Source organism: Pteropus alecto, unplaced genomic scaffold (genome assembly GCF_000325575.1).
Source record: "Pteropus alecto unplaced genomic scaffold, ASM32557v1 scaffold5, whole genome shotgun sequence".
NCBI lineage: Eukaryota > Metazoa > Chordata > Mammalia > Chiroptera > Pteropodidae > Pteropus > Pteropus alecto.
This window is the reverse complement of record NW_006441953.1, coordinates 1,775,907-1,801,017: the sequence shown is the minus strand read 5'-3', so window position 1 is coordinate 1,801,017 and position 25,111 is coordinate 1,775,907. Positions and strand designations below refer to the sequence as shown.

Here is a 25,111-nt window from a genome sequence, read left to right as displayed (position 1 = left end):
ATGGCTGAATAATATCACATTATCTGTATATACCACATTTTCTTTATCCATTCATCCTTCAGTGGACACTTAGGCTCTTTTCATGTCTTGGCTATTGTAAATAATGCTTTAATGAATGTGGGGTTTATATATCTCTTCAAGTTAGTGTTTTCATTTTCTTTAGATCAATTGTAGTACTGGAATTACTGGGTCATATAGTAGCTCTATTTTTAATTTTTTGAGGAAGCTCCATACTGTTTCCTACAGTGGTTACACCAATTTACATTTCCACCAACAATGCATAAGGATTCCCTTTTCTCACACCTAGCCATCGCTTGTTATTTCTTGTCTTTTTGGTAATTTCTATCCTAACAGCTGTGAGGTGATATCTCATTGTGGTTACCCTCTTAATTTTTCAGGAAGTTTTTGATAGGAGCAATAGAGCAAAACATCATTGGCAACGTACTTGCATTTTCTTTATAATAATGCTCAAAAGAACATGTTTTAGCTGTAAGAGCTGATAAATGAAATTAAGAAAATAAGAAAATCATAATATTAGTTTATAAAATTTTTATAAAATTTGTGTTAATGGCCATGACAGTTCTGTATAGCCTATTATCTAGTCACTAGTATTTTTACATGAAGAGATAAACTACTATTTCTTTCCAAAACTATATAAGATCTAGTGGGTGTGTCATAGAGTTACTACACTCATGTATGTTAGTCATAGGATAAGCTGTGGGATCCCTTCCAGATTGAGATGCAGATGAGAATTCAAAAGAGCAAGTGTTCCCACTAAGAATCTGAGAAGTACCATTTCCCACACAAAGGCATCATGATACTCAATGTGAGAAATGCTATAGCTCATTACATTGGGCTTTAAAAATAAAGTAACAATATTCTTAGAAAGAAGAAAAACTTCACAATGTATATGAAGACATTTAATTAACTAGGAACAAATACATATATCTTTCAATATTCTAGCCCACCATTACTAGTTGAATCATTTCTATTTTCAATTTCATAAACATATTACCAGTATTATGCTTGCATATAAATAAATAGTATAGAACACAAGAAATATGTGAGGAAAAAACCCCACATAAATAGCTATTAAAATAATACTACAAAAATTTCTCCCTAGAAGATATCCTAACTAGAAAAATCTTATTTAAGTAGTTATGCTATATTAATATTAGATAAAACAGACATCAGAACAAAAAAAATTACCAGAGACAGAAAGGAACATTATATGATGATAAAAGAGTCATTCCACCAAGAAGATATAGTCATCTGAAACATGAAGAATAGCTATTTACATAGCAACACTCTTCGACATCTGATTTGCTTCTTTCTTAGTTCCATCATACACATTTTGGGTATGATGGAACTGAGAGACCAATTAAATATAAGCAGTTGTGAGATACTGCAGATATTTGGAAAGGTGTGAAAGGGTGTATGTTGTAGGTGTAAGATAAGTCTATACAATGAAACAGACACTAAGAGTTTAAGTAGTAATGACAACTTCCATTTGGGGCACTTATGATATGCTAGGTTTTATATAATTTATTTATAATTTTTATAACTCCTACAAGATAGATTTCTTAAATGCCCATTTTTATAGATGTGATAATTAAAATCCAAAATAAATCAGTAGTAGCCCAAAATCTCAGAGCTAATAAGTAGTAGAATAAGGATTTTAATTTATGCCTTCACATTCTAAATACATTAAATTTAATAGTGCATTCTGGTCATGGAAGGAAGAATAAAATCTGAAGTACAATTTGAGAAAAGAATAAATTATGGTCCCATGGACACTGTAGTTTCAATCATCATATTCATGTTTGGGCATACATGGAGGGAGAAGAGAGAAGGTAGCTTATTGCCAACTAGATCTGTTCCTTTCTTTTTTTAATCAGAAAACCAAAAGCTCTAAAGACGTTCCCTTTTGTCTCATTGGCTAAAACTGTCTCACAAGAGCTGCATGGGTGGTTAAAAATGTGAGAATTTGGTTTTCCCAGCTTCAATAGTAGAGACAGTCAAAGAAAAGAGGTTATTGTTGAGTCAAGAAAGTTGTAAATTGGCCACAGAATATTAAGGTAATTTAAAAAATCTGTTAGAGAAAACAGTAATAGAGTCTTGATTACCAAAAGAAACAATTTCAGTGATATAATCATAGGAAGGTTATGAATATTCACAATAGGAGATAAATTTATGAAATAGTTGTAGCATTTTACACTTTGCCTTCAGATTTCTAAAAGGAAAGTCAATAGCTGAGCTAAAAACATCTTGTTCTTTTTATTATAACAAATTGCTATGCTGGTTTAAGTTTCACTAGTAAAAAAAAGAAAAATCACTTCATTTGTTCCATTGTTCATAATGTGTACTGTGAAAATGAGCCAAAATAGCCATTTAAAAGGGAATTCAATAAATAATTTACATAACGTATCTTAAACAAAATTTCCTTCTTAAGTTTGTGAATAAAATGACAGGTAAAAGAGCAAAGCAAATACTTTCTATGTTTATGTAAAGACTTTTTTTTAACTTTATGAGTCAAAGCAATTAATTTAAAAGAATAATCTAAAGAAGTGAATAGGACTGAGACAAAAAAGATATTTTCTTTTGTCAAATTAAGTTTTCTGTTTTCAGTGAGTCAGTTCTTATAATTTCAACATGTCTCTTACTACACATGCAAAAATAAATATACTATAAAATAATGCAATTTAAGGCTTTCTTCATATTTATGTTATTGGTTAAGTAGTCATATAGTTGTTGAATCTCTTTAGATAACTTGAAAGCGAAATTTCTAACAAGAAGAAAATAACATTATAATTTATGTTTTGAGATTGAGAAACCTGTGTTGAAATGTCTTCTACAAGATTCATCAGCTATGAATCTTAATAACATATAACTGACAAAATTGTTTAGGAGTTTAAATGAGTATATATGTAAAGACTCCAGTAAATATTAATTCCATTTTCTCTAAATACTATGATGTGAGCTCTCAGATATAACAACTGATTAAAATAATAACTGATTCAGAAAAGTGCACAAGTCCATCAATGAGGAGAGTTTGCTCCTCAAACTTGTTTTTGCATCAACAGAACAAAAAATTAGTTCATTTTTTCTTTCTAAATTCTTAAATTAAATAACACATATCTTTTAAGTTATTTAGAATGTAGGTTTTGCTATTGTAATACAGAGATACAAAATGCCAGTGGTTTAAACAAGATAGATATCTATTTCACTTTAACATAAAAACCTGGAATTAGGCATCCAGGGCAATGTGGTAGTTTTCTGATAAGGAGATTGGGGCTCTTTTTTTTTTTTTTTTTTTTCTGCTATATGTCGTATTCATGGTCCTAGCTGGTTTATCTATCATTCCATTGTTAGCATTTCAGCCAGTCAAAGGAAAAAGTCAGTGAGGAGGAGAGCATGACTCTACCCTTCTTTCAACGACATGATCAGAAGTGTGCACATATCACTCCCACTGACATGCCATTGGCTGTTAGTTAGTGATGTGGTTATGCCTAGCTGCAAGAGAGTCAGGAAGTACACTATCTACCTGGGTAGTCATATACTTAGGTAAGTTATATCATGTAAGAAAGGAAAAAGAAATACTGAGGATCAACTAGCAGTTTCTGACATCTCCATCAATCATGCAAAATGCATAAACATTATAATTTATGTAAAGTCAATCTGTTAAAAATTTTATTTTAAAAATACTCGGATTATTGATTAAAGCTCAATTGTGCTGAATTTTGCAACTTGACCCTCCTTACATAATGTCAAAAGGTCTCAAAACTTTAATTTGACCAAACTTCAACAGACTCATTAATGGAGATACTTAATGACAATACTGATGAAACAAACAAAATGCTAAAGTTTTTCTTCTAGGCATTAGATAGAGTAGTTATAAGAACCATGTCCTATCTCACCCTTACCTCCCTTTAGCAATTATTTTGTACCAATTTACTGTTAAATATATAATAAGAGAAGTTTTAAAACAAATACAGCTCTACCATAGTGTAAAAAATGACTTTCAAAAAGATTTCTCTAACCAATGCTATGATTTCCTATAAATTTTCTAGAATTATTCTTTTGGGTTGTTTCAGGCCCCAGTTTCTAAGCTAGACAAAAAAGATGTTTTCTCTTCATTTGATTTTTTTCCTTTGTTGTCCTTCCTTTGCCTTGTTCTGTCTACTTCAGTCAGAAGCAGCACTGCTTCGGTGAACTGTCCAATAACCTTCTCAAGAAGGTATGTGCCTGTGCTATCAAGAATTCAGTGGCTGTTGGAACAAGGGGCTCTGATAGGTGAGCCACTTGAGGTTGCATAACATTCTTTCACCCAACAAAATATATATGAACAGCTATATGTCTGGTAGTACACTCAGTTCTGAAGATGAAACAGGAAACCAGATAGATAATATTAACCTTGGAGTCTAATGAGAGGCAGACATTAATTTGAGAAATATCACACACATTGGTGTCAAATAAGAATGTGATCAGTGTTACAAAGAGATACATAGGGAGATGTGTTAGGCTTCACTGAAGAAGAGATGCTGAAATTAAAACTTGGAAGGTGAAGTAAAATGAACTAGGTGAAGATGTTGAGGGGGAAGGGAGGACTGGAAAAGTGTTTCAGTTAGAGAGAGGAGCGTATATAAAGGCACCATCATAGAAATTAGGTACTAAAAGTTTAGGAACTACAAGTAGGGTAGTGTGATTAGAATGCAGAGAGAGAAGGACAGGAGTGAGATTAAAATAGAGAAAAAGAGAGGAGACAATCTCCACAGGACCATATTGTTTATGTTAAAGATTCTTTAAAATCTATATAACAATTGCAATCTACTGAAGTGTTTGAGCAGGAGAATCACATGATGAGATCTTTCTTTTTAAAAGAACCTCTCAGACTATGGTCTTAAGTAGGTCCTATGCAAGAAACCCATGGTGGGGACCAGTTAGGAGGCTATCCCAGGAGTTTAGACAAGAGGAAAAGTGGTGGACGACAGTGTGTTGGAACTGGAGAGATGTGTAGAGAAGTGAATAATATTTAGTAAGTAAAATAGATATGGCTTAGTGATGGATTGAATTTGTAGAGTGAGGGAGTAGAGGGTATTAAGGAGACTTTTATGTTTCTGGCTTTTAAACTGGATTGATAGTATTGCATATCCTGAGTTAGAAAGACTGGAGCTTAAAGAAAAAAAAAACATTTGGAGTATATCTTATAAATTAATGAGATAATCTGCAGAGGGAATACTTATCAAGTAAGGAAGAGAGTCTAAGAATTAAAACTTGGTAAATTCAAAACTTTATTTTCTGGAAAAGAGAGATTACAAAGGATATGGAGAAGGAAAGGCCAAGGATGTAGGAGGAAACCCAAGAAGACATGGCTTCGTGGGAATTAAGGAAAGAAAACGTATCAAGAAAGTGAGTTTGGTCAACGGTGTTAATTGCTGCTGAATATTCAGTTAAATTGAAGAAGAAAAATGTCTATTGGATTCATTGAGAGAGACTTGAGAATAATTGATATATATTTGTTTGTTTGTTGCTACTTAAGGTAATAAGGTCAATAAGGCTAAATGGCTGACCTCTGGTTCAGGGAACGGGATTCTTAGAAGTTGAATTTTCCTTCTCGAAGTCCATGTTATTTCATTTCCTTTGTCTTGATGCAGTTTACTGCAGAAGCATAATTCATAAATGCTAAACACAATTTAGAGTTCCCAAATTTATATCCACTCCATTTCTTTATCTTATTGTTGATACTATAACTGTTCTTTAAAAAGAGACCCACAAGATTGCATAATTACTTTTGAAAAATGTAAACAAACATATTTTTGCCACAATAATTTTTTTGGTCTTCTAATTTCCAAAGGGTTATTAATAATTTGAGGTTTGATCCTATAAGAGGCAGATTCTCTAATTTTCTCTAATTATCTTGTTATGGATAACAGCTATAGAAGGAACATTGTTAACTGTGTTTGATTTGTGCTTTGTTTTCTGGTTTATTTAAAAATGCTCATGTTCGAAGATCTCAATCCTCTAAATAACTAGCTAGTAAAAGCAGAAGCCAACCTTCTGCTGGGGCTGGTTACAGGCAGCACTCACACAAGCAAAGTGCCGTCCTCTGTAAAGGGCAGTTAGAACCAGCCCCAGATGACGAGAGGAGAGGCAAGGGGGATGTAAGAAGCAAGAGAGATGCTTTAGTTTGGGAGAAATAAAAAACAGAGGGAGAATTTATTGCCACTGAGTGAGCAGAAACTATAAGTTAAGAAGTCATTAATAAAATATATTTTTAACAGTAGTTAAACATAAGCTAAAACATATGGGGCCAATAACTATGAAAATGGATTGAGATGGCTTAGAAAATTAAGAATTACAAAGAAACAACAGTATGGTTATGTTAGTGGCTAAGTAACCACTCGGAAATATTTATTTTTCCCTATAACAATTGCTATATCTACTGTTAAAATTAACCAATTTATTTGTTTTTCTCTAAATAAACAGATGAGTGTACTAAGTGGTATGTTCCTGTTTGATTCAATGATTTGTAACTAAGGCGAATATAATCGTTAGATGTGTATTACCTTAATCAGGTATCATTAGTCATTGCTTGACCATTACCGTAGGTAGAGACATAGTACAAAGGAAATGTCACTTATTTTATCAATACAATACAAACGTCAGTAGGTATGCCTTCTTCTTATTGATCCCTTCTTACAAGAGGCACAAGAGATATGAAAAATGAATCCAGAAATAAATCTCCAAATTGTATTTTATTTGTCTGATGTTTCTCTACTCGTTTCAAATATTTCATCAGAAATATAAAACAAGTAATAAAATTCAAATTATTTCCTTCTTCTTTAGCTAGAGAATTAGTAAAAAGTGTGAATAAAAGTGAAATTATGGCTACATGGAGAGCCCAAATATATGCAAGTCAATCGTCTTTAATGGAGAGTGGCCATAATTTCCAGTTTAAGTATATTTTTTCTTGGCATACAGTTATGGAATATTTGAGTTGGAAGTGACCTTGGAGATCATATACTCCAGCTTCTTCATTGTATACAAGAGGAAATTCCTTTACCACTAAGAAAACTGAGTTCTCATGAATTAAATGATTGGTGATTCAGTAAAAGAATCTAACTCCTGCACCTGCCCCATACGAGAACTTATTTCTCTATGTCATGCTGCCACTTGCCGGGAAAGGAAACGGAAATATAATATGCAGCTTTTTGAATGAGATGTAAGATCTTAGACATTTTTTAATAACAAACAAATTCTCAATATTCAAAAGAAAGGCAACACTGGAATCTGGAATTGTATGGTTGTTCAAAGTCAGTAATGATGTGTATTAACATACAGTTCATTGCTAAGGTAGAACATGATGAAAAGTTTATAGCACAAATTCTTCATTTTTCTAGTATCATGGACTTCTGAGAATGCCTCACTTTTAAAGCATTAGATTCACTTCTTCATTTTTATAAATAAAGAAGTGCATTATGAATGTAGTTTCATTTCTCATCTTATTTATATACCCATACTATAGTTTTTCACTTATTTTTCAAATATCACTAGAAAAAGTAATTACTTTGTTGCTTTTTCCATTTTTAAAGCAATAAATATCAGTTGTGCCCCATCTATGAGAACGGACTGGGATGAAAGAGTCACTGTCCCTGCCTTTAAGGAGCTGGCATGGCGGATAGGAATAGTATAATGTGTTTTAAAAGAGTGAGGAGTCCTGATGGCCAGAACATAGGAATCATGGAGAGAGTTTCGAAGATATGGTAGGAACTGAGCTGGAAAAGATTTGTGACCCTGCAGCCTTGTGTGCCATTCAAAGGAGTTTGGACCTTATCTAGGGAGCCACTGAAAGTCTGTAGCAAAGGAGTGTCTTAAATAACACTGGCATTATGATGAAGAGATTAGATGCATTTGTGCCTCTCAATAGAAGCTGATGAAAAGAAGAAAGGCATCCACAATTATTTGAAGGAGACAGGGACCTAAAAATACTTACTCAAAGATCTGGGAGTTCCCAGTATTTCTCAGTAGAAAGAATCTCCTGAAGATTCTTTAAGGAAGACAGCTGCTAGCACCTAACCTTTAATTTAATGGAGAAACAAACCTTTAAGAGAACTAGTCACAACTAGAGATTCTTCTTGATATGAGAGTTCTCTAAGCCTGTACCTTCTCTCACCCCAACTCCATCTGGCTTCATACTGTATTAAACATTCTCAAAGATTGAATAATATACACAATTTAACAAAAATTTGAAATGTACCTAATATGAAGATGAAAATAAGATTCCAATAAGTATAAAGTAAAACATGCAACATGATAAATACATGCGACACAAATATACCATTTTATCATTAAGAAATACAACTAAGAAGAATTATTTCATATCATTTCAAAAACTCTTTTAACAAATAGGATCCTAATACTTTGATCAATAATTCTATGTTCTTTTAGCATTTCAAATTAATTTGGTTTTTACATTGTAGCTAGTTTTTCCTATACAAGTTAACTTTGTATTTGCCCCTAGACACTTTTGTAAATAGTATGAAAGTCTCAAAGGTTTTAATTATCTCAGTTAAATAGGAGTTACTAGTATTTCTAACACTAGTACTTCATTCAATTCTAATTATCTTCTCAAATTGAGCTTTGGGTTTTTTTTTTTCCTCTCACTGAATCTCTCTTGAATTCACTGTTTTAGGTGATGCTCTGGATTTTTTATCTTTATGACACTCTGTTCTTGGATTTAGTATCTATTCAAAAAAGATAAAATGATTTTAGAAAGCAGTTAGATAATTAAGCTTAATGGTTTTGATAAAGTATTCTAAACCCTAATAGACATCATTAAAAATAAATAAAAGCAAATTTTCCATTATCATTTCTTTTCTCAAATTCAAGAATGGTTATTTTGCTATATGCCCAGCAGCTTTTTAATAATATAAAGTCTCTTATTACGAATTCTAAGATTACTGAAAAATAAAACACAGATTTATCATATTATTCCTTTCCTCAAATTCAGAGAATGTTCATGTTATTATCTACCCAGTAGCTTTTAAATGATTAGAGAGAGTATTTTATTACTAATTTTTAGTATTACTTAAGTCACATCTGCCATTAAAATTATAGGAAGACTCAGGACAGCCCTTACAATATGCCATTTCAGCTAACTAGGCTGGATATTAAAAAAATTGAAATCTGCTGACATATGTTCTAAAAAACACACAGTAACCATGATGAATACAATTACAATGTACATTGTTCTTTGAATAGAGATGTCCCCTGGACTACTTAAAAATATCCAAATTTCCCAATTAAACGATAGCACAGCAAGCACATGAAACAATTACCGTAATGCTCTATGCTGGAAAGAAAAGCCAACGTTTTTACACAATTTAAAAAATATATAATCTCTGTGGGAGCAAAGCCAAATGTCAAAAATATAATCTATGTGGGAGAAAATCCGCGTGCATGCAAGGAGAAGCAGTGTGGGCTGGGACACCTCTTCAGGGCCAAACACCCCTAAATCACATCAAAAGGAAATGCCCCACTGGTTTCTTCTTTCTTCTTTCAGACTCAAGGGTAGAGTCTGCCATTCATCATCTTAATGAATTCATAGTGGGGATAACATATGTGGCCCAAATCTCATGTCAAACCTGATCTAAGATTCAATGGAGTCTGACTGAATTGTAGCCTTTTTTTCTTTTAGGTGTGTGATAGCATAGCTCAGTCTGGTCTGAGATCTGTTTCAAAATTTGTTTGGTCTAATCTCATAACACATCTAGGTCCCCTGATGATAGGAGCAAAATCTCTAGCCTGTCTCTCTTAAGTTGTATATGTGAAACCTAATCTCTTAGTGTTTCTTCTTACACTGTGGTCTGTTGTCACCATGCTAGAATAATTCTACCTCTCATTACTCTCACCACAGGTTTGAAGTGGATCTTTCCTGATAGCAGAAGCTCAAATCGAGTTGTGACTGTCCAACATTTTTCCTTTCACTAGACCACCAGGGCTTGGTGGAGGGAAGACATCCTAAGACACACTCATAACCCTCACCTCTCATTTCTGACACTGAGGATGAAAATAAATAAGAGTATTTTCTAGTTATCTAAAAGCCAAGCAAAAAAGGTTTTATTCACTCAAAGCTACAGAAGAAATCATAACTTACATATTACAGCTTTCTGAAAAACTGTCCAAGAGTCATAAATTATATTTAATGTTCACTATATACAAAGGATTTTTTTCCTCCCTAAAGGCAAAACCAACACAAAAATGTGTTTTGGGGACTACTTTACTTCTATGCTGACTGTATATTAATAATGCAATGTATCATTTTTACTAATCTTTTTGTAGTGAATATATTTTTAAGTAAAAGAAATGGTAGACTTGTCACAAGAAAATAAATCTGTATTTCAGTATATTACTTTTTTGTTCTTGCTTACAATTACAAAATAGACATTTTGTCAAATGTCCACAGATTCTCTAGTTTGACAAATGGTATTTTACTCCCTGTCCTTCTCTAAGACATTTTTACCTTTTCCATTGTTCTAAAATATGTCACTCATAAAGCAGAACTCTAATAGAAAAATGTGTCACACAAAATAAATAACAAAACCTCCAATTCCGAACTAGCTTAAACACATAAGGCTTCATAAAAACCTGTCAACTTTACTATCATTGTTGCTTTTACTACAAGTTCTTATAGAATTTTTTGCGGTGCATTTGAAGATCACATTGTTCATTCAACTACCTCTTTTTTTGTCTCTACTCTCCCTACTCTCTCCCTCCCCCTTCCACACAAAATAAGCAATTAAGCAAGGTTATAATTCTCATTATCAAGTAGCTATAAAAAGAAATGACATTTATTTCACTCTGACAATTTGATGGAATAAGCACATAAAGAATAAAAGTTCCATATCAAGCAAGATTTCTCTCTAGTGAAAGTGGGTCAGGTAACAGATAAAATAAAATGCAGAAATTAAACTAATGGCATAATATTAATCAAAATGCAATTGTTATATTCTAAATCCATGAGGGCAGGACATTCACAGCATGTACATCCACTGGAAAATGTCCCAAACAAGGGCTCTTCAAGACCACAAATCCCTCACCACATCATCATTGCTGAGTAATAGTTTGTCACACTCAGAAAGCAACCTGGGGCTTAAAAATGCCTCTGTATACTTCCCAGAAAATTTTAGCCTTCTAGATTTCCTAATGAACATAGTTAATTTAAAGCAAGAATTTTCACTATCAGATAACAGTAATAAATGAAACTAAGAAAAACGTACACTGAGTTTGGACATTTCCACATGAAAAATAACAATTTCGAGATTAACATCACATGTTCTCTTTCTGGTGGTATTCTTGGTTTGTCTGATTCCTTAACCTCGATGCATCAAATGACCTGACTTTTATTTTGTATTGTCCAGAGCTGGATAAAGGGGAAATTAATTTCTCAAGACTTCTCTTTAATTCTTCCGTCTTTATCTGCTGTGTAACAGCTTTAAAATGAGCCTAGTAAAATAGCTATTTTGTAATGGGTAACCTGTCTTCCAGTGACATTATCTGGAATGTCTGACTTAAGCAAACTAATTCATCTGCATCTCTGTACTACAGAGTTCGGTTTCTTCCCTTCCTATTGATCAGTAATTCATTCTTATTCAACCAACATACAGGCTTTATACCAAGGCATGCATACATTCTTTTATTCAAAATTAGCTCTTTAGCGCATTATCAACTTCATGGAAAGATCCCCTTACCTGGCATACACCATCTCCTGGATCTGCCAATCCCAACAGGCATTTCATAGTCTTTTCTGTTGTATAGTATTTAATCTCAGTTGTGGCCTTAATGATGCCATCACAGTAGACATCGACATTGACAGAGCCAGCAGGAAAATCTTATGAAACACAAACAGGAGTTAGAAGCTGAGTATATAATGCATGTCTCACATTATTATATCTCTTAGAGAACTTGAAGAAGGTCATTAAGAATTTATAACAATTTTAGCAACTTCTACCACTTAAATGTTTTCTTTTTTATCCTTAGAAGTTAGAAACCACAAAATAGAATGCACAATTTTAGACTTGATAAAAAAAAAACCTTACAAGATAAGAATACATAATAAAAATATGATGAAAGCAAAGCGTTAAGTCTTTTCTCCCTAACCATTAACTTCCTTTTTTATTAACCTTCCAGATTGGAAATGGAGATTTTGTTACAATAATCTATAATTATCTTTACATAATATTTTAGAATTTAGAATAGTGAAGTTGTTTATGAAAAAAATTATACATTCGTTATTATTCTTATGAAGAAAATTTCTGTAAATTATAGGCAATTTTATCAAAATCATGTTTGGAAAGAGAAAAAGTAGAGTTGACTAAAGTTATAGAACTTTTATTCAATTGATTATAATGAAAAACCCTTGGGAAGGCAAGATTCAATACCCTGCTATTTAAGTACTGGTTACACCACACATTTATCTAAAATCTTCTTGTGAGTAACCTGTTTAAAGTGACTGATATACTGCCTTGTGAATTCTGCTCTAACATACCAGCAGAGTTGGTCTACTAAGAATGTTGGGCTCTCCATGAAAGAAAAACAATTCTTTCAAATTCAGTCATTTCAATAGGAAAGTCATTGTATTTTATTGTATCAAAAGTAAAGAAAATTTAGCTCTTTAAATTCATTTTCAAAATACACTTTAAAAACTTACTTTGTTACAGAAACATTTTCCAAATTCTCAAAGAGGATTGTCACCCAAACAACTGGAGTTTGGAATAAGCCTTTAAGTATAAGATCAAGAAGCCAATTCTAACCTTAGCTGCCTAATGAAGCTTTGAATATTTAAACATTCTTAACTTTTAAGCATTAATTTTACTTTACCTCCTGAAGAGGTTAAAGGATCTCTTATAATATTACTTAGAGAAACTTAAAGCCAACAAAAGCAATCTTATACTTAATTGGATCAAGAAGCTGAAATTTCCTCTTACCACATCGACTGACCAGACACTTAATCTGTACTATAAAAAAAAAAGGTAGAAAAGTTCTCTCTTCCCAAAGTAGATATCTATCTGATATCTGACAATGAAAGAGAAATTACAACAAAAAATTGAAAGTCGTAAGGTATGTCTCGTCAGCTACAGTTATGCACATATAGTAAAGGGGGTTCTGAAGTTACTACAGTAAAGTGAAATCAATTTCATGGATTTCATAAAGGTGATTTTGAAAGAGGATATTGTTTATCAGAAAAGAGATTAAGAGTTTTACAATGTGGTTTTAACTTTCCAAAAGAATTCAGGCGATGAATCATGAGAGATAAAAGGAGAGATTTGCTTGCTGTTTCTTCCATTGAGAACACTTAAAATGCTCTAATTCCTTTAGAGTCTAACATGAAAATAAGCTAATTTATTTCTGATATCTTGAGTCATTAGTCGATTCGAAACTTTGCCATTAGACCTATTGTTAATGACATTGACTTTGGAGTAATCTTCCAAAGAGAAGCCTTTTGGAGCACTGTCTTTGCTGTGTATATGTATTGAATGTCAGTTATTAAAACCTAATTACTGTTTCCACCTGTATATCAAAGAGGACTGCTCATGGAGTCATCTGTTTGGGAATCCCTCCTTAATAACGTATTACTGAATAGGCCTTTTTGTGAATGATAGCCGGTGCAGCTTGAGCATTTTAACTTTGGTCACTATAATGTCTACATTTTACAGCTCTTCAATAAAAATAAAATCAATTACTTTAAGGACTTGAATAGAAGAGGAAAAGTGAATTCTGACATTTATTATCTAAAGTAGGCAAGTCACATTTAACACTGGAAATACACACGAACATTGGTCAAAATCACCAAACCAAGCAAGGGTATTGAGTGTCAGCTATAAAGAAGAAAAAAAAGCTTACAATGGAAGAAAAAAAGCAGAACTCCTTGCCTACATCAGACATAGATACACAACAAAACGCACTTACAGAGGAGCAATGGTAAAAAAAAAAAAAAGGTATTTGTTTCAAATCTGAAATTCTAGGCTCTTTGAGTGTCTTTCATCAACCTTCCCTATTTCCATGATTTAAAAGGTCTTTCCTTCCAGATGAGAGACAGACTGAAATAATTTGTGGGAAATATAATCCAAAGGTATTTCTGAACAGTCAGAATTATATTCTCTAATTCCATGAAAAAGATATTTCAAAAATCCATTAATTTAAGAGCTTTTTATTTTCTGTATTTTCATTGTCTGAGAAGCTGTGTCCCTTTCGCTCTTTACCACATGGTAAACCTAAAGTGAACCCACCTATTGTTTCCATGGGAACTGAAATTAACATAAATCTTTTTTGATTAGATCATTATTATTAAATAAATACCAGTAGTTCTGAAACGTTGGTCATGTCTAAAATTAATGTCAATTTTGCATATGTTAAAATCATCTTCCTGAATTATGATATGTAGAAAAATTTCTTATTGTTATTGTTAAAAGCAGATTCAGTATAATATTTGGCACATCTTAAAGTATTTTGCATGCTCTTTTAATAAAATATAGTTATAATTTACATTGTTCTGAACACATTTTCCTAATTAATAAAGAGATTCTATATCTTGGTAGATTCATTTTACATTCCTTTCAACTTTTAATTGGTCATCCCCCTGCTGTGTAAAATATTTTTCCGGCTGAGCTGCAGGTACCAGAGGAATACTCACTTCCTTTTTAGTAAAAACTAGTTAATTTTTCTAGTTTAAAGCCTTCATGTGTATTTTTACAAGTTTTGCTGTAAACTGGGACTATAGAAACTTTCAATTCCTTTAGCATAAAACAGTCTCTGTTGTAGAGAAACCTGTGGATGCCATCAGGAAGGTATAATTGTTAGAAAACAAAGTAATTATAAGTGTATCAATTTATTGAGCTGAAAGGAAAAGGGAGAATGCAAAATTAAAAGATATTTTCTCAAATTAAGAAAACAGGTTAAGAAAACAGGAAGTGTGTCAAAAGGGAAAGAAAAAGAGCATTTAGAAAAAGAGCATCTTAGGGTTTCTTCTCTGTTTGGTATAATTGTACTTTAATATAATTTTGTTTTTCTTTGAATTGTTACTAAGTTAGAAAAAAAACATACATTTTAAAAGAGCATTAATATGACACAGAGTTTGGTTGGTTGGAGAGAAATTTGAGAGTTCTTTATGAGAACTGTAAGGAGACCTCAGAGTATTTGATATGTGTCAATGTCGAGAGACTAAACACACACACAGATGCACAGACACATACACACACGCATACACTTAAATGATTAGGAAGAGGTATTCAAATAAAGGAATGAATTAGAGTAGTTGGTCTTAGAGGTCCCCTTCTCCAACATAAAATGCCAGTTGCCTACCCCAAAGTCTGTCTTCTTTTTTTTAGAAATAGACTGTGACTTTTTTTTGTTGAGCACATTTCTATCCAACTAAAAACACTAGATTTCCTATTCTTCCCTTCAGCTACATAGGATCTCATATTAAGCTCTGACTAATGAGACATCAGCAGATGTGTCTTACAGAAACCTTCTTATTTAATGAGGCCTTCATTTCTTTATCCCAGTGGTGTGCCAATAAACTGCCTCTCTAGAAAGAAAAAAAGCCTCTATTTATAGTTTTTGCAAATTTCTGTGGCATAAATACTCCCACCATGGCTGATTCCAAGCTACCAAAGTGTTATGTACTGAATTGTGTCCCCCCAAAATTCACATATTGAAGCCCCAATCCTAATTACTGTATTTGGGGATGAGGCTTCTAAGGAGGTAATTAAGGTTAAATGAGGTCAGAAGGCTTGGGCCCTTATCTAATAAGACTAGCATCCTCATAAGAAGAGGAAAAAACACAAGTGCAGACACACAAAGAAAAGGCCATAAATGACAAAAAGAAGGTGGCTGTCTGTAAGCCAAAGAAAGAGGCTTTGCCAAAAACCAACTTCAGGCCCCTTGATCTTAGACTCTGAGCTTCCAGAACCGAGAAAATAAATTTCTGTTTTTTAAGACATCCAGTCTGTTATATTTTGTTATGACAGCCCAAGAAGTTTAATATGATATCACTGAATATGAAGTAGGGAAGAATTGGCTCTTTCAATCCAGTATGAAATTATTCCAGCATACAACTGCTTCATCATATTGCTTGGAATATAGGTGTGATGGCAAAAGTCTTAGAAACCATCTTGCTCCATGATGAATATGGCCACTAAAAACTATGGAGAGGTGAGTAGAAATACGCCTGTGTCCTGAGCAATATTGTAAAACTGCCATACCAGTCCTCAATGCCAGCCAGACTTAGTATAGGAAACTCTGGTCATATATCACAAGAGAACACTTACAGAAAGCAAACAAAATTTTAAGTCATGTGACTGATTAACTTATTAGTCAGATGATCAGAAATCAAGTCATGTGAGCAATATTTCTAGACTGAAAAGAGATTGGACATATGGAGATCTCCTAAACCTGATGCATCAATATTATTCAAAAGAATTCCGAGAGTAGAGAAGGGTTCCTGGTATGCTCCCACTTGAGTTTTTGATTCCTACATTTTAACAGTATTCAAAAAGCACAGATAAGTGTTTTAAAGACTTAAGTCTGTATGGACTACTATGAGATGATGTGGGATGCTGACTGAATCCACTTCTTGCCCTAGAAGCCACCAGTGGGTACAGGGATTACATATGAGGTGACATAGAATTAGGAGCTCTTCTGAGCATGATTTCCCAGGGGCAAAATGGGACAAATTTCGTGGCTTTTACATCAAGAAATATAAATAGAAGACTAGTAGAAGAGAGGGGCAATATGAGGTATACAATATTTTTAAATCTATCCCCCTCAATTCTCTTCCCTAAAGGGAAGAGAAGGAAGTTTTTAAATGATTTACCACACCCCATCCAGAAGCTGAAGGCGGGTTATTCCAGAAAAACCTCTCCTTATTTTAAGGGAATTGCTGGAGAGATTGACACTTTGTTCCTCAGTTGGATGTCTATTTAAGTGTTGTCTTGTATGTTATATACCTTGTCTCCAAACATCCTATAAGTGAATACTTGAATGTAAATAGAGAAGTTATTTTATCAACAAGAGAATTGAGGCACAGGATGATCAAAAAGACTTGTCTAAAGTTCCCCAGTAAATGGCTCCACACAGAATAACAGCTCTCTTGGCCACTAGTTAAGTGTTTCTTTGGCTATGTGCACATTCTGGACAGATCACTAGCCTTTAAGAGCATGCGGGGCACTTACTCCAAAATTGATGTAGAAAAAAAGGAAGTCTATTGTACAGGCAGTACTATTGAATTGAACTTTCTGAGATGATGGATATGTTCTAATAAATCACTTGAACTATGGTTACAGCAACTGAAGAACTGAATTTTAAATTTTGTTTAATTATAATAAATTAAAGTTTTAATAACCAGATTTGGCCAGTGGCTACAATAAAGGCCAGTGCAGCAATAAAGAATACTTTCTCTAGCTGCAGTCTGTGACTTGCTAGTACATCATGATATGAATTTAGTAGGTTTTGGCTAGCATTAAAAAAAAAGAAAGGAAATAGAATTTTTCTCTCTCTCTGCTTAGATTACCCATATGTTCTTACATGTTGTCTACTTTTCCATTATAGCTCTTAACATATTAATCATAGTTATTTCAAATTCCTTGTCTGATTATTCCAACATCTGTGTCACATTTAAATCTAATCCAATGTTTGCTTTATCTCTTTAGACTATGTTTTTTTCTTGGCTTTTGGCATGACTTGTAATTTCTTGTTGAAAACCAGACACAGCATGTCAGATATAAGAACTGAAGTAGGCATGTGGTGAGAATTTATAGTAATCTAGCTAGGAGTTGGGCTGTGTTTAATGTTTGCTGTAACTATTGGTACCAGAAGCTTTAAGTTCCTCTTTTGTCCTTGTTTTTGCCTTCCCTCTTGACCTCGTGCTTCCCTAAGCACTTCTCTTCAGAAAGATTCTGCATTTTGCAATACGTGCAACTGTAATGCACTGCCATTATACTAAACTCTGTGGTCAGGCTTGTGGGAAGAGAAGCCATCTAATCTTGTGATTAAGTTTCAGTCTCCTAATGAGCCTGCGTCTCTTGGCTGTGGACTTCACAAATGCTTCTGCTGTGGTAGAATTTTCCCCTCCCCACTATATGTGGTACATATATACAGTGGAATATTACTTAGCCATAAGAAGAGATGAAATACCGCCATTTGCGATAACATGGATGGACCTTGAGATAACCATGCTAAGCGAAATAAGCCAGACAGAAAAAGTTGAAAATCCCATAATATCACTTATATGTGGGATATAAACCTAAAAGCAAAACAAATCAGCAGGACAAACAAATAGAGACCCATGGGCATGGAATATAGACTAGTGGTTACCAGAGGACTATATACAAGTGGTTACTAGTGGGGCTGGGGAGGAAGGGGAAGGTAGATGGGGCAAAGGGGTCAGATATAGGGTTTAGGGGGAGGGTGAAGTGGGTAAAGGGGGTCAAATATATGGTAGCTAAAGGAAACTGGACTTTGGGTGGTAAACACACAGTAGAATATACAGATATCAAATGATAATGTACCCTGAAAGTTATGTAATTGTATTAACCAATGTTACCCTTATAAACTTAATTAAAAATTAAAAAATAAAAAAATAAAAAATAAAAATTTAAATAAATTAGAAAAAAAAAAGTGTCATTTAAATATTCCCAGCAGTTTCTGGCTCTAGAGACTTCTGCTCCAGGTAAGCAGCTCTTGGAAGGCACTCTGATGATTTACCTTTCATTCCAGGTTTTGAGATGGTGGTTTGCTCTGCAAGCTTAGTTCTCCGATGAGTTGAAGAAAAGTCACTGATTTTCAGTATGTTCATCTTTTTCTTATTGTAAGAATGGGAGTGACAAAAGCCAAGCTTTTTACATGTCAGGGCTAAAACTATTAGTCTAACTATTGATTTAAAAACCTTTGTTTTAAATATGTATTTATGCATATGTACTGGGTCATGACCTAAAATGTAGTTCTTGCTAGGCCTCAAAAGATTTCAAGAAACAGTGCCATGAGGCAAGGAAAATAAGACTCTGGGGCCATTTCTTCTGAGGCATGTCCCCTTTATATTCCTATGTATTTTCATAGACCCATCTTCACACATAACAGACATTTCATAAGAAAATCTCTCATCAATTTACAGAACACACCAGTTGAAAGAATAACTTGGAGAGGTTCAATTAGAATAACTGGTAAGTAGTGATTTTTAATTTTATTTTATTTTTTTACTACAAATTTGCTGTTCAACCACGTAGATAGTATTATGGTCTGGTATATACTGGAAAATATGGAATACTAGTTTTCTGCTTTCCTGAAAAACATTTGAACTTTGACATATTTTATTCTTTGCACTGCTCTTAGCTACTTGGTAAATTGACCATCAAATCATAATGTGAATAATTGTATTTCACATTTTGTTTTGCTATTTGAGAAATGTTATCTAAGTACTTCTTAATCTTCAAAGTTGATTTTGCTGTAGTGATTTTACTTAACTAGATTTAGTTTAAACTCCAAAACCAATCAGTTAGAAATTATTATTCATGAAATCATTTTAAAATGCAGCACAAGGAAGTAAGGGGCTTTGCGAGAGAAAGAAAAGAAACAGAGAAAGATCTTTCTCATCTCACATCTGCATATGCTAGTCTATGACAGGAATCGATGTATAAAATCATTTATAAGTGCTTTGTGTGGAGTCTTTCCTTCCTATAATCCAACTCTGACCTCAGCTGTGCAAGGACATCCATAGAGGGGACACGTGATTTGCCTAACACAATAAAAAAGGTGCATAGATGCTCTGTAAACAGACTTACTCCATAATAGCTACATTCTAAAAGGGAGAAAAAGGCCTAAGATGTATTTGACATACTCTTTAATTTTAAATATTTTTACTATATTTCCAAATTTAAGACTGCCCATCTTTTATTTTAAAATATTCTATGAAGTTTGCATTTACAAACTTTTATAAGATAACTTTGTTCTCCGATTATAAAAAGATATCATAAATTCAAAAATCAAGTATTCCTACATCTATATCAAAATATTCAGAAATTAATATATTATATTTTGATTTTTGTACAATTATTGTGGCAAGTGTGTGGATATTCTATCTGGAATTAATCTGATAAAGTTTATCACACTGCAAGCAAAGTTGGGTAATGAAATGGCTAGCTTTATAAATTACATAAGGAAAAGAGGGAAAGAATATATATAGAAATGGCACCATGATGATAAAATAGTGAGAAATATTTATGCTTTCCAGAATAACCAAAAATATACTCAGGAACATAAACAGAGAGAGAGAGAGAGAGAGTTCAAAATCCATTAATAAAAAACCAAATATCTGCTAATCCTATTACAATAAAATTAATAATTTTAGTTCCATATTTAATAGCTGACATATATTAAAGTGCTCTCTGCTGACATGTATAAAAACATGAGATGTTACTGGCTGTTGTTCCACCATATAGTACACAAGCTAATTTCTCGTAGTTTACACATCATACTTTGCGAATCCAGATTAATAATAACAACCTCAGTATGTGAGAACTAAACACAGGAAACACCTGCAGAACGATATTAGTTTCTGTAGGGAAGTGAAACCATTTAGCATAAATGTATTGAAAGAAACTCAGGAAGATTTTTTATAGTTATTAAAGCATAAAACATTTCTTACCTAAAGCTTTCATACACCACACTGTCTTATTCCAAAGGGCTGGCTGTATTCTAATACATTTATTATTTGATGTAAATTCAACCTCCACAGTATCACCAATTACTTCATCTCTCAAAATAATAAATATTTCACCAGGATTCTATAAGATGAAAAATATAATCCAATTAAGTATTTGAAAAAGTTTACATTAATCAAATCACCATTACATTTATTAATGATAAGGTTGCACACAATTATTATATGTCTACTGTCATGTCTGTATTTTCAACCGTATTTAGAAATGAAACACGTAAATGTGATTCTCACTATATTTTGAGCTTATCAACTTGCACACAATTATTGGTGTCTGTTGAGTACTCAGTTTTCTTCCCCAATATCTTATTTTACAACTGAACAAATAGTGAGGACATAGCTGCCCCCTTTTCAACTTGCCTCTTCCCTGTGTGTGGCTTCCTAATTCATGGTAATGAGCATCACTTCACAGACCCCCAGGAAACTGTAATTCATTGCTAACCAAATCCTTTTTTTAAAAATTCCTTTTCCTCTATCTTTTTAGAACTTGGTGTATTAATCTATAAATGAAAGACCTGAACAGGTTTAACTTTAAGATCTCTTAATATTTAAATACGATGACATTTTTTAAAAGTCCAATAGTTTTAAATCTTACTTAATAGATATTCTATAGTTACTCTATTTATGATGAGTAACTCAAGTTTATTGAGTTGACTAAATGTTATAAATCTAAAACTTTCAAGATTTTTTTAAGGTAGAAAAGCTAAATCTATGTACATAAGGTTTAAAGATTATTGAAAACCATTTGGAACTTTTTAAATTAGGGATAACAAGATTGAATTTAATACATAGGAAAGGAATAAATATTTATTATCTATTTTATACCAAAATTTATTCTAAACACTTTTTATATCTAGTTTCTTTAATCCTAACTAACACACACGCACACACACACATACACAAACACGCATGCAAACGCATATACCAAAACCAAAATGAAAGACTATTATTTTCTCATCTATGAACAGGGTAACTGAAATATAGAGTTATATCTAAATACGAATCATTACTACCTAAATTCAAAATCTGCACTCTTTTTCACATCATGTTGTTCACCTTTCAAAATAACTAAAACATAATACTAATTTTATGATTATACTGTATCACCTTTCAAAGGCTTTCTTCAAAGTCAAACTAATTTCAGACCCTCACAAAATAAACAGGAACCTCATTTTACGCTCTTGTGAAATCATGATTACCCAAAAGTCATGAATTTCAAAGATCTCTTATTTAAATATTATCTCCCTAAGCAAAAATCACTCACCAATAAAGCTTACATATTTAATGCTCTGTACCAAAGAGTTTCTACAAATATATTAATGTTACAAAATCATTTAATCTGACACACATTCACTTTTGGGAGTTTTCCACCAGAATCCAGAGCTTTCAAATATTTGTCCATAGGGTATTTTGCTCTAAACTTTTCCTCACCAATTAAATTGTACATTGAGAAAAGATCCCATCGCAAGGGCACTGGCACTATTCCTCTTTTCGCTCTTGCCACACACATCCAACATGTCATAAAGACTTTCTTATTTCCTTTCCTGTACCTTGCCCAATACACTGCTTCATCTGCGTTCTGAAGGTCAGGACCGTGAGCTCCTTCAGTTCCTCATAGCTACAACCTCCTCTTCACTGGACCTCACTTCTAGCACAGTTCTTTAGTTCCTTTGTTTCTCATATCTGTCACTTTATTTCAAATCTTTAATGACTTCCTATCTCACTTCAACTCAGATCCCTAATCCTCTGCTTCAAAATTCTTCAGAGTCTCTTCTATGGGAACATAACTTCTTGTTTAACTGTAACCTCTCCCCCTCCAAACAGTAAGCCTAAGCATCCTCTCCAATGTTTTATTCACCCAGTCAACTCATTCTCACTCATGAATGTTCACCCAGAATGATTCTCATGCAACAGTTCCCTCGCTATTAGAAGGCATAGATCCACTTTTCAACTGTTTCTAGAGAAAAGTTCCAAATAAAAGACAAGCATAATAACTTAACTGTAACCTCTCCCCCTCCAAACAGTAAGCCTAAGCATCCTCTCCAATGTTTTATTCACCCAGTCAACTCATTCTCACTCATGAATGTTCACCCAGGATGATTCTCATGCAACAGTTCCCTCGCTATTAGAAGGCATAGATCCACTTTTCAACTGTTTCTAGAGAAAAGTTCTAAATAAAAGACAAGCATACCCCCAATGAGGCATTTACATGTTCATTTGTACCCAGGGCCAGCTTCATGGGCAGGTAACCTGTGTACTGCACAGGGCCATGTGCTTAGAAGAGCCCTGTACTTGTTTTAATGTTCTGCTGTCACTGTCCTATAGTGCTTAATAATTTGAACAAGACTGCCTGTATTTTCATTTTATACTGGGGCCTGCTGATTAGGTAGCCATCCTTTTTGTACCTAGAGTTGGCATGCCATTTAGTTCCTCTCCTTCCATCTCCCCTTACTTATCCTCTCCATCAAGGTCCAACACAGGTTTCACCAGCTCCACAAATCCTTCCTACAACTTTATCCCATAAGGGGTTTTACAACTTCCAAAGAAATCACAGAGCGTTTCACAGCTACACTCCTTTGCTCTCTGCTCCTAATTGGTGTTGCTTGTCTATATCTTGTCTTCCCAGCTGGATTTTAAATATCCTGAAATTATTTTTATTTTTATTTTACATCATCGTGGCATCTTGTAAGAACTTTGCACATAACAGAAATTTGTCTATATTTTTAAATTAAGATGGAATGTCTATAAAAATATGACTTGTTAAAATTAAGCATGCTCAGCTCTTCTCCTCATCTCTCTCATGACTTACGGCTTCATTTGTTCCCTGCATCTCCATGTAGGAAGTGGCTTGTTCTAAGAAGGAAGGCCTGCACTTGTCCAGCCCTGTATTTAATTATTGTGGATATCTTAATTGATGATGCAATTATGTGCATACATTTAATTCCATGGAATAAAATGGAAGGATACGCAAATGGTCATAAATTTAGTTTTATCAGTTATAAAGCTGTTACTTTGCTCTCAATCTTTTCTGTTTATCTCTTATTTAGTTTGTAGCATTCAAAGAGAGAAAAAGTTACTATAAATATCACTTCTGAACTAATGTTTTGCTTCATTAGTCAAAAATTTTGTGATCTAAACAAAAGAGCTAAAACTTGGTCTACAATATGACATATAGATAGTAAAGTTTCTGGTTCTGTCTGGGTGTGTGTCTTTAAGCTTCAATAATTTATTAAACACAGGCAACAAAGAATTTTGAACCTAGTGGATCATCATATCAGCTTACTATCTATCATACACAGTGACTTTTGTACACAGACCAATGGCTCTTTTCCTATATTCATGACTACTTTAATAGCCACTAGCCTAACAAGCATAGATGCATAGGCCTTATTATCTTAGGACTGTGCAGGTTGGTACAACTGTCATAAATCTGACCCATGACAGCAAAGCAAGGATTAGATGATGGCAATGGTTTCAAATTTGGCTGCTAATTTGGATTCACTTTCAGAATCACCTGGGAATATTTTTAAATTCCCAATGTCAAGGCCATTTTTATGGTAGAGAATTCAGGTATTATTATTTTTAAAAAAAAATCTCCACTAATAGTTTCTATATACATCTTAGTTTGAGAACCGCTTGGTTAAAGAGAAAATATATCTGTTGGTTGTTGCAAAACCTTACCACCAAAGGGGCAGCACTTTACAACATAGGCATTTTTGGCATTGATACAAAATACACTGTATTTTTCAATTAAATCATAGGATCAGGCCCTAGGTTAAGGATGATTACCAAGAATTGTGTGTGATTTGGTGTCAGAAATAAGTGGGCAGTGCTGTTAGCTTCTGTATATTGTTTTACTCTGAGATTCTTGTGGTTTGCCTACGGGTCCTTACGAGTCAGACTCATTCATGCAGTCTCAGAGTTTCACTAGATTTGTTAATTATATAATCTGTGATCTGTACTATGGATTTGGAGACTCAGACTAAGGTTGCAGCCACAGAGGTATGTCAACCATGAGGTCAAAAAAAGTGAAGGTCTTTATTAGGGAATATGCTATATTCTAGGATTCAGACAAAAAGACAATGAAATAAAATTAATATAGATCTAAATGCTGATACAGCCACTTAACAGGCCTTTAGTGGTTATACCATAACTTTAAGAATTAAATTTGCTCAAGAAATCAACAAGTGACCTGACTGGTTTTTAAAATATGCTTATCATCAGAACAGGGGCACTGGGAGAATACCATAAAAATAAAGGAATATTTGTTATATTAAAAGAAGTAAGAGATTTGGGGGTAAGAAAAGCTGAGATTGTAGTGACTAGATTCTACCAAAGGGA

General features: G+C 33.4%; 1 protein-coding gene across 1 annotated transcript in view; it reads right to left on the bottom strand.

The window, feature by feature from the left end:
* BANK1 (B cell scaffold protein with ankyrin repeats 1) overlaps positions 1 to 25,111 on the bottom strand; it is a 238,551-nt gene that overhangs the window by 171,098 nt on the left and 42,342 nt on the right. Inside the window, exons 4-5 of the mRNA XM_025051818.1 lie at positions 20,699 to 20,837; positions 11,751 to 11,890 (exon numbers count right to left, since the gene is read on the bottom strand). Coding sequence (XP_024907586.1) covers positions 11,751 to 11,890; positions 20,699 to 20,837 — 279 coding nt within the window. The remainder of the gene's footprint in view (positions 1 to 11,750; positions 11,891 to 20,698; positions 20,838 to 25,111) is intronic.